Source organism: Chanodichthys erythropterus, chromosome 3 (assembly GCF_024489055.1).
Source record: "Chanodichthys erythropterus isolate Z2021 chromosome 3, ASM2448905v1, whole genome shotgun sequence".
In the NCBI taxonomy this organism is placed as follows: domain Eukaryota; kingdom Metazoa; phylum Chordata; class Actinopteri; order Cypriniformes; family Xenocyprididae; genus Chanodichthys; species Chanodichthys erythropterus.
The window spans coordinates 29,530,109-29,545,515 of NC_090223.1; the positions used below are offsets into that span (position 1 = coordinate 29,530,109).

General features: G+C 38.5%; 1 protein-coding gene across 1 annotated transcript in view; it reads left to right on the forward strand.

The window, feature by feature from the left end:
* Positions 1–15,286, forward strand: part of fam171a2a (family with sequence similarity 171 member A2a) — a 31,269-nt gene extending 15,983 nt beyond the window's left edge. The window contains exons 4-8 of the mRNA XM_067381672.1: positions 5,566–5,724; positions 5,905–6,084; positions 10,163–10,276; positions 11,378–11,504; positions 11,680–15,286. Coding sequence (XP_067237773.1) covers positions 5,566–5,724; positions 5,905–6,084; positions 10,163–10,276; positions 11,378–11,504; positions 11,680–13,213 — 2,114 coding nt within the window. The 3' untranslated portion in view covers positions 13,214–15,286. The remainder of the gene's footprint in view (positions 1–5,565; positions 5,725–5,904; positions 6,085–10,162; positions 10,277–11,377; positions 11,505–11,679) is intronic.
* Positions 15,287–15,407: the final 121 nt, after the last annotated feature.

Sequence of the window (15,407 nt, forward strand, 5' to 3'; positions counted from 1 at the left end):
GACTCCAGAGGGTTAAAAAAGGCCTTCTGAAGCGAAGTGATGCGTTTTTGTAAAAAAAAAAAAAAAAAGTATTATAATACTTAAAACTATTATATTATAATATTTAAAACTATATATAACTAGCTTCTGGCGGACAACCGTACGCAGAATGTGCAAGTCGATTTGCGTTGGAAGAGTATCCTTTGACCTGACGCACAACATAATGAACGCAGAGGTGCAGAGGAGAGAGCAAAACAAATCACCGGTCCCGGATTATAAGTCTGAAATTATCATTTTTAAAGAGAAATTTCAGAGAATTTCGATATAAGATTAAATAAGCTTGAGTTTGTTCCACAGCCCTATTTGTTTGAACGGTGAGAGGCGTCTAAGCTTACGATACTCCTACATCCTGCGTCATACATCACGTCAGAAGATTACTCGTTGGCGCAAGTCAACTTGCGCATTCTGCGTACGGTCGTCCGACGGAAGCTAGTTATTTGAATTTATAAAGTTTTAAATATGGATATTTTTCTTACAAAAACACATCCCTTCGCTTCAGAAGGCCATTATTAACCCTCTGGAGTCGTATGGATTATTTTCTTTATAGATGAATGCATTATTTTTTACTTCAAAACACGGCCCCTCATTCACAACCATTATAAATCTTGGAGGACTAAGGATATTTTTAAATGTATCTCTGATTGTGTTCGTTTGAAAGAAGATAGTCATGTACATCTAGGATAGCTTGAGGGTGAGTAAATCATGGGATAAGTTTAATTTTTGGGTGAACTATCTCTTTAGACTTGAGTTTTATATTAGCAGCCAATGAAATATACAGTATATAAAATGTAATTGGCCACAACTTTGTCCTTGGAAAGAGATATCCCCATCAGCCATCATTTCACAGTTGTTGTCCTACAGCTGAAGATTTATAAACTTGACTGGAATTTCAACACAGTCAGCAATCAGTCAATAAACAACTTAATTCAAATGTCAAACAACTGTAAAAGCGTTATTTTAGTATTATTTATGTACTATTATACTCCTTTCGAGGATAAAATGATGCTTACTGAGAGAAGTAGAGGGAGATCAGAACTCACACTGGCATGTTTTTTTTTTTTCATGTCTCAAAACCCATTACCATGGCAACTTTGGCAGTGCCAGTAGAATGTGCTTTTTGAAAAAGGAGGGGTTATTAGTGTTGCATATCTGTCTGTGTTGTGTGGGAGGAATGTGTCATGTAAAACCTGATTTGAGATCTGCTAGTCTATCAGTTAGTTTCTGCTGCTGACCACTAAATTACTGTTGTAAAGAGCTTGTTAGTGCCCTCTGAATTGAGAGAACTGAATCATGCACAATACAATGCTTTTATTGTTTTGCTCAAACATGCACCTTCAGTGTATTTGTGTGCACAGTCGGGTTATGTTTTCTGCAAGCATTTTTTATGAAATGGAGTCAAGCGAATGTTCTGACTGTTACAGCATAAACTCTGAGTCGTAACTTGGGTGGATTTTTGTGTTCACAGCATGCCAGCCTGAAAAGAAGTCACTCAATTGATTTGGGCTTAAGGGTTTGTTTAGAAACATGAAAATATAAATGGTGAAAGTGAATGTTTGGAAGTCATTGTTGTGTTTGTATATCTGGATATCTTTAGGTGCATTTCACAACAGGAATTAATTACATTCACACCTCCATGCACCCCCATTTTATTCTATTTAGTCCTTTCCAGATTATTACACAATCACCTAAAAGAAATTTGATACAGTTATGATTATTTGCAATAACCACAAACATTTTGCTCTTTAAAATCCTATCACATATTGTTAATCATAATTAACCATTAACAAATTATTCGTAATTTCATGATTAGCACTATATTTAGTTAAATCTGCTTTACTAGTTTGCATAAACCAGTCATTTAGTGAGTATCTCTTTCATTTTCTCTGGCCAAGAGGGGCATTGTGTCTTTCTCTCCCAACAGAGCTCAAGCACATCTGTAACTGAGAACATGTGCAATGAAGAGAGAGATGAGAAATGTTTCCCTTGACTAGAGAGAGGGGCAGGGTGAAAGAGCAGGGAAGTGTGTTTTCCTGAGAATAAACTGAGAATCAAGCAGGAGTGTGAGTTGAATGTAAATCTCCCGAGACTTGCTTGCATGAACAGCTTCCAGGCACAGGGCCTGTTGAGATACAGATAGCAATTGAGTCATTTGACTGCTACCATATGGGGTGGGTGGTATGACCAAAATCAAATATTATGGTATGAGTATTTTTAATACCATTTAATTTTGATCACAGTAATTATATATATCACAAAAATATATTTTCTGAGAGTTCAACAAGAAATGTTTATATTTTAACAACTTGTGTGAAAATGCCTTATTTTTAGAAAATTAATTAAATACTTCATAAATGAAATGTATATAAAGTTATTATGGATGTCCCGAGCTGATCGCAAAGATTCCTAGGTGTTACGAGTGTAAATGATTATCATTTCAATTATATGATGATATGCTCATCTTAAAGGTGCCCTCGAATGAAAAACTGAATTCATTTCGGCATAGTCAAATAACAAGAGTTCAGTACATGGAAATGACATACAGTGAGTCTCAAACTCCATTGTTTCCTCCTTCTTATATAAATCTTATTTGTTTAAAAAGACCTCAGAAGAACAGGCGAATCTCAACATAACACCGACTGTTACGTAACAAGTCGGGGTGTACGCCCCAATATTTGCATATTCCAGCCCATGTTCCCAACATTATGAAAGGCATTAGACAAGGGCAGCCAGTAAATGTCTGGATCTGCACAGGTGAATCAACAGACTAGGTATGCAAGCAAGAACAATAGCGAAAAATGGCAGATGGAGCAATAATAACTGACATGATTCATGATATCATGATATTTTTAGTGATATTTGTAAATTTTCTAAATTTTTCGTTAGCATGTTGCTAATGTACTGTTAAATGTGGTTAAAGTTACCATCATTTCTTACTGTATTCACGAAGACAAGAGTTGTCGCTATTTTCATTATTAAACACTTGCAGTCTGTATAGTTCATAAACACAACTTCATTCTTTATGAATCTCTCCAGCAGTGTAGCATTAGCCGTTAGCCACGGAGCATAGCCTCAAATTCATTCAGAATCAAACATAAACAATATAACAGTATACAATACTCACATAATCCGAAGCATGCATGCCGCATGCATGACGAACACTTTGTAAAGATCCATTTGAGGGTTATATTAGCTGTGTAAACTTTGTTTATGCACTGTTCAAGGCAAGCACAAGCTCCATGGGCAGGGAGCACGAGATTTAAAGGGCCAGTAGCCCTGAATCGGCTCATTTATAATGATGCCCCAAAATAGGCAGTTAAAAAAAATGAATAAAAAAAAATCTATGGGCTATTTTGAGCTGAAACTTCACTGACACATTCAGGGGACACCTTAGACTTAGATTACATCTTTTTAGAAAAAAGTTCTAGGGCACCTTTAAGAGTTTATATTTGTAGCTATGAGCTATAATAATGGTTAACGTTCCTGAGGTAAATGTAATATTATGTAACAATTATCTCTGATACTCTTAACATAAAAGTCCAACTAATGGGTTATGAACCATTTAATCTTTTTAAAGACAAAAGTTACATTTATTCATTTAGCAGACCATTCATTTATAGTAAGCAGATGGTACACATTTATTTACCTTTGACCCCAAGCTGGCCACTCCCACAATTGAAGGCATCTATATCAGAGTGGGTAACAGGCACTCAGCATTAACTCTCATTGTTTTCCTCAGATAGCTTGACCCCAAGGTCAGCAATACTAATCTATAGCATTCAAACAGCCTTCTGTACAAAAGGCCCACTGATGCTAGTAACATGTATGGCTTTGTCATGGAAATGGTGATAAATTGGTTGGTGTAGTTGAGGGAAGTGCACTTTAGTGATTTATCGTGAGTCATATGTCTCTTTGGAAAGGTCACTCCCTCAGGGGTTTTAATTTTCTCAATCTAGCTCTCTGTCCGACTTTAGAATGATGTGTGTCAGTGAATGCTCCCCTCTGAACCAGAAAGCTTTGCCCTGTTGGTAGCACTTAAAAGTGGGCCCAACTGCCCAACTAAAAGAAAATATAGGAAACCTAGAAAGTTTGAGTAGACACATAGGTCAGGGTTAAGAAATTGATTGTTTCCAATTACTTTGATGTTATCTTTATTCATTTGCATATTTGTGACACAACAAGAAATTTTAAGCGGATATTTTTTTTTTATAAGCAGTTATGTTCATTCATTCTTCATGAAGACATTTGTGAGGTTTATCACAAACTATCTCTCTGACAGTAGACTGCCCCATCAGAGGGGAAGGCCAACCACATGATACTGCACGTAAAATTCAAAATGCCCAAGCTCCTTAGGAGGCTTGCCAGTTGGCGATGAATCGGCCCCAAATAGACCGCTCCGTTCTTTTACTGCATAATCATAGTTTTCAGTGTCAGGTTTACAAGGGATCAACCCATCTGCAGCCCAATCCTTGTGCAATCCTAGAGAATTGGAAGCTTTGTTGGCCAGACACTGTTGCAGCCTTCCTTATCATCATGTAAGATGCAAATCACTACTTGTGCCACGACATGCAGTTAGTCTTACCACTTATAGCCTAATTGAATCTCACACTTGTCTTAAATGCTGGTATACATGTTTGTTTCTTTTGCTCAAAAAGAGATGGCCAGACAAGTGGTATAGGGTTTCATTTTAGAGATTCCTGTGGATGATTTGCACTGTATTAGTTTCTCCTCTCATCAAGAGATGGATATGGTAAGTAAATGAATAACTGTGATCAAAACAGTTACCAACAAAGAGGGAATGTCACAGCCTGCCAGCTTTCAACAGTCCCCAAGCACTGCTAGGGCAGCCACGCTATCCTGGATGTCTGGGCCGATCAGTGATCAGCTAACCCAGCACTAATCGGAGCAGACAGCCTATAGTGAGAGATACACTCTTGTATTTTTAGGCCTTTCTATTTGCCTCTCGCACACTACGCAAGCCGAGTGGAGGAGGGGAAGGGATTACTGCAATGTGGATTCTGAACTCCGGATTCTTCTTGTAAAATGCTTTAGGAAACTTTAAAGTACTCCATAGTTCTGGGAAACATTTTCTATATATTCTTGAGGTATTTTAGCAATTTCTTGAAGATTTGTACACAGTTACCTTGCAATTTCAACTCTCTCTGACTGGCAAGAGAGGAGAATAAAGCATAGCAGCAGCCTTAGCAGAGAGGTTGAATCACTTGCACATTATAACCACAACATTGGTTTTAAAGGAAGTGGTTATGGACAGAATCCTATAAAACTGAATTCACAAGTGAATCACATGGAAACAACTAATCCCAAAAGCAGCTCATTATTAGTGTTGGGAACAAATAACTGGTTCTTATTTAGAACAACAGTCATAAAGGGCAGCCTTTTTAGTCCGATGTGAGAAATAGTTATGACTCGGTTCTTTATCATAAACAGAATCCATAAATTCTGTACAATTAATCCATTCTTCCTTAGTATACCTGTAAATTTCAAAAAAAGTCTTATTTAAATCTCTAGGATCCCGGAGACAGCCATGGGTACAGCTTCAGAGGAGAGCCATCAGACCACCACTAAATGGCTCCCAAATCACCCTCTCTGCAATGCTCACCTCTTCCCGCAGTCAGTATGAGCTTGGGGGCTTCCCCTACCCCCTCGCCTTGGAGAACAACTCAACAGGCGAGTTTATCCAAACACCTCTTCAGAGAAATATGTTTCTGTAGAGTTACCCCTCCATCTGGCTATTACCATTTACCTCCTTATGTTAATCATTCATCATTGGGTATAATAATGTTGTAAACATGGGCTTGCAATTGTGGCTTCATTGAGTGTAATTGCTTTTCTGCTGTTATGATTCAGGAACCAACAGTAGCTGGGTGGAGCTAACTGCACTAGCTGCAATGTTTGCTCAGCTCACTGGGCCCAACGGCACTGAGGTCCAGGTGTCAGAATCCATTCACATCTCTATCCCACTTCCTTCGGACACTCCTCTCAAGACTGCCACCAGTGTCCCAGTATGGAGGTTTGAAGACAGAACAGGTAAACAGCATTTTACAAAATTTGGGTGAACCCTAAACAACATTACGCATGTGGACAAATTTATCCAAAGTTACTCCTTACATAAACCAGACTAGCAAATTTGTTACCAGTGTGATTAGGAGGGTGATCACAAATACCCACTTTAGGGGGCGCTATGTTCTCTTGCTGCACCCTTTTTGCTGATCCACATTTCATAGTGCCCTGTTGAAAAAAAACAGCACAAGCTGGTTCTATATGCTTTGAAGCATCGCAGCTGGTTTGAGCAGGTTTATGCTGGTCCTTAGTTGGTCATGAACTAGTTTAAACTTGGTACTGAGCTGGTTATCAGTTGGTCCTGAGATGGGACTAGTGGCTTATGACCACTTGACCAGCTTAAACCAGCTCAAACTAGCTGCCATGCTTCAAAACATACCTAACCAGCATATGCTGTTTCTTTCAACAGGATGGTCTAGTACCCGATAGTTCAGGGGTGTCCAATCCTGCTCCTGGAGGGCTTCTCAACTACTGAGTTTATCTCTAATCCTAATTAAACACCTGAACCAGCTAAACTAGCGTCTTCAGGATTACTAGAAACTTCTAGGCAAGTGGCAGGTTGGAGTTGAATTCGGTATGACATTGACTTTTCTGTAGCAGGATTGGAAACCCTTGTGATTGTTCATGCAAAATTTAAGTCAAAGTGTGAACCTCCAGGAGGACCACGAGGGCTTAATGCAGCATTTGGTAGAGGGGGTCGTAAATTGTTAATAAGTGTTAAAGGAGCAGAGAGAAGGTAAGAAAAATGGGTAAGAGTAAAGGGGAGATGGAGACAGACACTGTTCAACTTTCCAGATTTAGTTGAGTTATTCAAGCAGGTTCAGATAAATTGAGAGCAGGTGAAGTAAGTGTGCAGTACAAATCAAAGAAAGCTGTTAGGTCTTCTTATATTGGAGAGATAATAGCCTGCCAATTCATAAAGCAGAAATCATCTCCAGACACCGACCCTGTCACGACATAGCTCCCAAAACAGGATGTGATTTAGTACCTGGCAAGCTCTGCAGAAGTCCCTAGATCCTTCACTGATGCCAGCTTAATAAAGAGAACAGCTCTGGTGGAAAAATCAATATGACTAAAAGAGGGTATCGGCTCACTTTCTGGCTTTACATTTAGGAAAATAATTCCTTTAGATTGCTCTTGATATAGTTTCACGTCATTCCAGGTTATCTGTTTTTTGTGTGTGTTCTCCCTAATGTCTGGACTGCTTATTAGGATCTCTCCTAAAGTGTAGTAAAAGATTCATTTAGCCTCTCTTAGCTCTACAGAGAAATCTCAAATGATTTTAAACTAAGCAGCTTAGTCTATGGCAACCTAATCCCAGCTCCCCGTTTTACCCAGCCATTGCAGTAGGCAGGGTAACACTTGCCCATCAAGGGGAATTAAAAGGTGTTGTATAGTCTTTGTTTTATTAAATAGTATCCTGCTACAATGTCTTTGTCCCTTGGCGTGTATGACTGCACGTATGTCATTCTTGGCTTGTTTACCTGAGCTGGTCTAAAGATGACCCATAAGGAATGTCTAATCCATCACACATGACTGTGATGGCTGTCAATAAGAGAGTCAGTTGTCCTGGAAATGCCTCCTCGGTCACCTTTGACCCTTGCCCTGACAGATAAGTCTGTTGAAAGGATGTTCTGTTGTCTGAGTATCGCCCCCTACAGTACATGACTTAATTTATTTTTAATACTGGATGGAAATTCATACAGATTTAGCATTATTTAACAATGCACAAATTGATAATGTAGCTGCAATGTGTTGAAAACACACACACTTTTTTTCAGGGTTCTTTCAATTAATTTTCATTTAATTGAAATAAAATTCTTTTGTAACATTACCCCAGGTGAAAAAAAGTACAATTCTCTAATGTACTTAAAGTGCTCTATTTCCACGCACTAATTTTGTACTTAATGTACTAAAAAAATCTTCTTTAGTACTACTTAAGATAATCTTTAGAACATCTAAGTGTACTCAACTGTGCTATTTTGAGGCAGGATGAAATATGAACTAAAATGTGCTTTTAATATACTACCTCTGTATTTAAAAAATATAGTTACCACTTGTAGTACACTATGGCTTCAAGTGCACTATAAGTAGTATATTATAGAATGTATATAGAAGTATATTATAGAAATGTACTTTTTTTGCACCTGGGTATAAATGTCTACTGTCAACTTGATACATTTAATGCATATGTACTGAATAAAAGTATTCAATTTAAATGATTACATGAAAATAATAATAATGAAATAATTACATTTAAAAAACATTTAGAAATCTTACTTACCCCTTTTGGGTGGTAGTTATGGTTGGTTTGCACAAAAATATTAATTATTAAAAACAATTTTCAACATTGCTAATAATAAGAAAAGTTTCTTGAGCATCAAATCAGCATATTAGAATGATTTCTGAAGGATCATGTGACACTGAAGACTGGACTAATGATGCTGAAAATACATCACAGGAATAAATTACTTTTTATAATATATTCATATAGAAAACAGCTCTTTTAAATTGTAATAATATTTCACAATATTATTTTACTGTATTTTTGATCAAATAAATGCAGTCTTGGTGAGCACAAGAGACTTTTTTTTTATCATTCAGTCTTATAAATTAACAGAAATTTGCACAAGCCTTTTCAAACTAAAAGACAACTGCTTATTAGATATTTATTTCGATATTTTTCAGACATGAGTGATAAAGTAGGCAAGGACTTGTTTGAGAGCCAAAAAAATAAAGATTTTAGAGCATGTAGTAGCTTAGTACATTGAGCTGCTCAAACGGTGCCAACACTTACCAGGATGCTGAAAAGTCTATCTAGAATGCTGTACAGCTTTAGAGAAAGAAACCCCTGAAAATCCAGTGTGTGGGGGTGGCCAGAGAGAACTGCGTTTCAGAGAAGAGTCAGTTCTGCAGAACATGATCCTGTATTCTTGTGTGGGCAGACATAATCTTTCAGTAAGTGTGTCTTTGACCGTGTGATGAACGCATGTGGCTGTAAACTACAAAAGCCTGTATTGTGTAAGACTTTGCTGTGTAGACTGTAGAAAAGTGGATGACGGGAATATAAATGAGAAGGCGGTTACATTCTCAAAAACAGCCCAAAGCCCTGAGTCACTCTCATATACTAACGCAGCACAAATTTACATGATGTCACCGACTTCTGAGTCCCAGCCCTCTGCTTTATCTAAAAAAAGGGTGAGGCCTGAATGCCTCAAAGTGTTCAGATTATGAAAACATTCATTGTGTTGCTGAAATTTGCCATGTGACTACTAATGTGTTTGTATTGGATACAGATCACAGAGCAAATAGCCCATACAGAGACAGCGGATGCTTATGCACATGGTACTTACTATACTGGGAAAGCCCCTGCTGAGCTGAACATATAGCACCTTCTAGTGTGCATAATTACACATTGCATGCAGCTGCCCGGGCCTGTTTTGTGCATTTTTTGTGCTCTAGTTAGGGTTTGGTACTTAGGATTCTGCTGCAGAGCTAAAAGTGCACAAAGCTGTGAAATCTGAAATGATAAACAAATAATATTTAATAGGCAATAAAAGCCTAATAAAAATAGTTTAATTTTGTTGTTGTTGTTTTGGTTTTATTACTCTACTCTATAGTAACAGGTCCATTTTGAATGCTCCAGTTGTGAAGTCCAGCACAGGGAGAGCATTTCATCTTTAGTGGGAGAATCGTATTTGTCAGGGTTCACCCTGTCAGAACATATTAACTCTCTGTGCTCTTTTGTTTTGCCTTAGGGCTTGTTTCAAAATTTGTGCCCCTCACTGCCCTGCTTTGGTGCACCATATTCCATTATCTGTGTGATTTTGAATATTGAATGGTAACCTAGACTGATCCTAGGCCTAAAATGACTTTTTAATGAAGAAAAGCTATTGGATGTGTAATTTGGCATGGTTTGGGTCTAATCTGTCCTTGGCACATTGCCCATTCACATTTAATTGAGCTTTTCCTGTATGCTGGAGCAAGATTTCATTGCATTTATCCATGACTGCTCATTTTGTAATAAAGTCCTGGTTTGCTGCAGGTCTATGGGTCAGAAGCGGTGCTGGATACATTAAAAAAGAGGGCACTCAGATGACGTGGAGTTTCGTGGCTCCAAATTTAGGATACTGGCTTGCAGCATTTCCCTCAACCTCAGGTGAGGCCAGCAATATGATAAACAGGAGACATTTTGAGGATATAATTAATATTTTTAAGCTTTAGATTTTTCTGGATCAGTTTGCCTCATTCATGAAACACAATTTTTGTGTAAATCGTTCGTAAAGCCATTCTGATGTAAATTTTCGGATTCATGAAAAATGGTCATATTTTCAGAATGTTTATTGGTACAAAAGAAATGTACACCTGCTCCATACCACATGTAAATCTTTTAGGCAAACTGCATTTTGATGCACTATGTAATCATATTTCAATAGAGTTCATTTGTCTTTTTTTTTTTTTTTTCCTGTTCAACTTTGAGTAAAACGCAGTGCTCGTCACTGTCACTTTTTACCCAGCCGTCCAATCACAGTGGAAGAGGGGCGGGAAAAATACCACACCGACCAACCATCCTACTTGTACAATGACTAAACAATGGAGAAGTTAATATTGCTGGTTACTTTACTTATATAATCAGTAATATTCTTCAACGTGAGATACTAGTACTACGTTACTGTCATGTATATTCCAAATGCTAAAAAAAAAAAAAAAAAAAAAAAAAAGCCACCAGCTGGCTGTTTTCAGAAGAGCACCAGGATTTTTTTCAGCTGGCTAAAAAAGATTTTATGGACAGACGTTAATTGAATATTTATTGTTAGGCATACTTTACATTTATGCAATATACTGGAGCCAAACCTAAGAATGGAAGGTTCGACAGCGTTCCTGGCACGTAATTTGCAGAGTCGTAATTCATAGGCGGGGATTATGCTAGTTGTGAATGAGTGTGCACGCGCATCCTATTAACAAATGATTAGAATTCATTAACATACACACTTTTAACTATCAAATCTGATGTTTACAAAGCATTGGTGAATCTGAAGGAGAGGTTTCGGGATGGTCCGCTTTACGCGCAAATTACTTCTCAATTTACTCATATGTGCGAATGTTTCATGAATGAGGCACAAAGACTTTAACAATGAAATTAATTTAGATTAAAAATTAAGTTTAATATACATTTTCATCTTCTTATAACATTAATTTCTAAACATGGTTGGTTTAATTTTGGGAAAATAAATCAAAAATACTTATTTTTGTGTTGAAGGAACAGGTCTGAACACCTCTGGTCTAAGAGACATCACTACCTACCACACCATTTTCCTGCTAGCGATTCTGGGTGCCATGGCCCTGCTAGTGCTTATTCTGCTGTGTTTGCTACTGTACTACTGCAGGTATCGTCGCGCTATAAAACGTCTTGCCATTAGCTGAAGATCAGTTCATTAAGCAAATTGAGATAGACACTACACTTCATTTGTATTTGTCTTTGTATTTAGGTGAAACTGTAGTTGGCAGTTATGTTAACAAAAATTTGTATTAAATGTTTTCTTTATCTTATAATATTTCCAGGAGGCGATGTCTGAAACCTCGGCAACATCGTCGGAAAATGCACTTCTCGTCCACTCTGGAGAGTTCAAAGAGAGACCAGGGTACATCCACTTCCCACCTCAATCTCATCAGTGGTGGACACGTGGAGACAGCCTCCTCGGCCGGTGACCATGACGGCATCAAATCTGACATTTCCTCTAACCGTGATCTCCACAGATCTCGAGAGGACTTCTTCAGACATGGCCCCACACAGAAACAGCACAACTCTAGGATGAATGCTGACACAAAACGAGGAGAGAGCTTCCCATTGAAGGCCACTCACTCTTCAAACACAGGAACTCGAGACCCGCTCCTACAGGATGACTTTAGCAAAGGTTACAGCTCTGCTGAGGACTTAGATGAGCGCAGATACCATCACCATAATGCTAAAGAAAACCAGGGCTATTCGTCAGACCCACCTTCTCCGCCTCCACTTTTACCACCATTTGCCGGTCACTATCAGGATCACAGTCGGGATAGCAAACCACCGGAGTATTATGCATTGGCAGGGGATCACCTCACGCGGCCCAGTTCTGTCAACACCCAGCCTGGCCAGCTGATCTTCTGTCACTCCATGGAGCAGATGAAGGAGAGCATGTACCACAGCATGGTACCCACATTGGTCATCCCTGCACATTACATGCATATGTCCCCTGACATGTCAGCTGTGGAGCAGGCAATGGAAAGGCAGCAACAGCTGCAGCATGATATGGAGGGCATCCAGGTTAGCATGACACTGCCACGGCAACAGAGTCAACAACAAAAGCAACAGCAGCAGCAGGCCAGGCAAGAAAATGAAGAGGAAGAGTCTAGCCAGCAAGCAGAGGGACCTTCAGAGGAGAACTGGGGATCGGAACAATCCACTGCCCCAGTCCGAATTCCTGTCCTTTTCAATGACTCCACTATTGCACAAATGAATGGAGAGTTGCAAGCAATGACGGAGAAGAAGCTGATGGAGCTTGGGGTAAAGCCGCACCCTCGTGCCTGGTTTGTTTCCCTTGATGGTCGTTCAAACTCTCTTGTTAGACACTCCTACATTGAGCTGAGCAATGAAGCCATGCGTGCATCCGTGGGCCCCAGCAATCTAGCCCAGGACCGCCGTACTGAAACACTCCCAGTGAGTTCAGGGAAATCTACTCAACAAAAAGCAAAGGAGGAGGGCAAGGTGAAGGAGGGGGGTGAAAGAAAAGCTCATGGAAAGATTTATTCCAAGCTTCCCGTAATCGAAACGCCAGACTCAAGCAGTGAGTGCCATTCAGCCATGTACTCACCTGAGGAGAACTCCACAGTGCCACTGCTTGACGAGACCTCGGAGTCCAGAGGTGGGACGTTTCCTCGTAAAGGCCGCAGTCGTGACAATAGCACCCGTAGTAGTGCCAGCGAGGTCCACAGAGACTCTGTCACCAGTCCTGATGATGACAATGAAGCCGATGACAAAGATGAAGACGGCGAGAATAAGAAGAGCCCCTGGCAAAAGCGTGAAGAGAGGCCCCTCATGGTGTTCAACGTCAAGTAACTCACATGCTGTCCAGGACTGGTTATGGCACCATCTTGGCTATACACTTCTTTTGCATAGATGCTCAGTAGTGATGAGTTGTGAAGATGCAGAGCTGGCGGATGAAAAGCACAAGACACATGGCACTTACCTGAGTGCGGTATCTGTTCCAACCGTCAAGACTAGGTACCAAGACTTAACACTGAATGCCGCTTGTAAAGAAGCGTCTGAAGTCCTCACACTCTCTTGGATGTCCTTCAGATGGCTTAGACATCTGATGTAGTTCTAGCGGCAGCTCATGAAGCCAGAGGAAGTCGTAACTTTGAATCTGCACTCAAGATGTTGACTCACTTTCCTTAAGTGATGCCCGTTTTTTGGAAGAATTACCATGAGCCATTTTAGAACTGACTTTGGGAAGCGATCCATAAGCCTTAAAGAGCTTTTTTCTTTTCATAAGAAATATGAATATAAAAATGAATATAAATTTGATATTGATGAAAAAGGGGGCTGTTGTAAGGATTCAGAGATTTTATCAGTTTAGTTGGCTTTTATTGTAGTTGTTTACGCAAACATTTAATTTGTTTATATGACTATGTAGACCTGAACCATTAAGATGTGTGGAAATCGTGCATTTCACAGAAAGGGGTGAAATGGTTGCTGAATAAATTTGTGTTTATTCCAATGTGACTTATCCTAGTGGTTGACACATAATGACACTGTATTTTGTACTGTTGGTAAAAGTTCCCCTTTTGTACTTATCTAAAACCAGTGTTGCCATTTTTAAATATATATATATATATATATATATATATATATATATATATATATATATATATATGTTTAGGGAGACTGTTTGGGCTAGGAAAGCTGCTTTTAGATATGAATAAAAGGTTCTGCTTATATACATAACGCATTTTGTACTCTGAATAAGCCTTCCTGTTGGGTCAGTGCAGCAATAGGAATTGTGTTTTGAGGGACTTACTTTGGACACCTGTGAAAATATGTTTTTGGACTAATATTTGCTGCAGTGCATCATACTTTTTGCCACAAATCTGAACCACTGCAACTCTGTTAACTGTGGAAGTTAAAATTTGAACCTTTTAGATATGAATAAAAGGTTCTGCTTATATACAGAACGCATTTTGTACTCTGAATAAGCCTTCCTGTTGGGTCAGTGGAGCAATAGGAATTGTGTTTTGAGGGACGTACTTTGGACACTTGTGAAAATATGTTTTCGTACTAATCTTTGTTGAAGTACATAATATTTTTTTGCCATAAATCATAACCACTGCAACTCTGTTAACTGTGGAAGTAAAAATATGAACATTTTTATTGGAGTTTTTTGTGTGTGACTGAAGATACAGAATATGCTGTACATTGATGTAAATGGATGAATTTACACAACAACAAAAAAATTCTCAAGTATTTTTTTAAAGCAAGTATTGCTTAATTAAGCACACTTATTAAACTCTATGAACCACTTATTTGTAAATAACACCTAAGTAAATTTACGCCATCACTTTGGTTCTGTGCATTTTATTTTTGTCTGATTACTAAACACCTTCGGCCTCTGGTTACTGGCCAAATTCATATCACACTGTACCTGTGATTTCCATTCAGCAGTTTACATTTTATTGTAATAATGACTTTATGTCTTGTGAAGCATTAGCCATTGAATTTGTTATTTCTAAAACTGAACGAGAACCTACGATGTACCGACAGAAGTCTCTCACCATTTCTCTTCAAACGAACTGCTGAAATTTCACAACTTCCAGGAAAGTCTATATAGATATTTCTAGTGATGTTCCTACGTCATTACAGAAGTTATGTTGAAGAATTTACTGTATTATATTATATATTATAATAGTTACAAAATACATTTTGCATTATAGTTTTATCATTTGGATCTGTACATCACCTGTAAAGTTGAGATTTTCACATAAAAGCATTTGGCAACTGAACTTGGAACAGTTTGCGGTTCATCCTTATATTTTGGTTAACTAACTAACATAAACTAAATAAATATTTTTATTAAATATTGTGTCTACACATGACTAAGCATTTGTCCTTTGGGTGGGAGCTATGAGCAGTCACTAGGTGGCACAATGGATTTGTAATTTTAAAATTCCATATAATGGTGTTCGCTTGGTTCCCATACTTTTGGGAATATTGATGTTTACACGTTTGACGTTTTCCAAAGTAATCTACTCGTGAT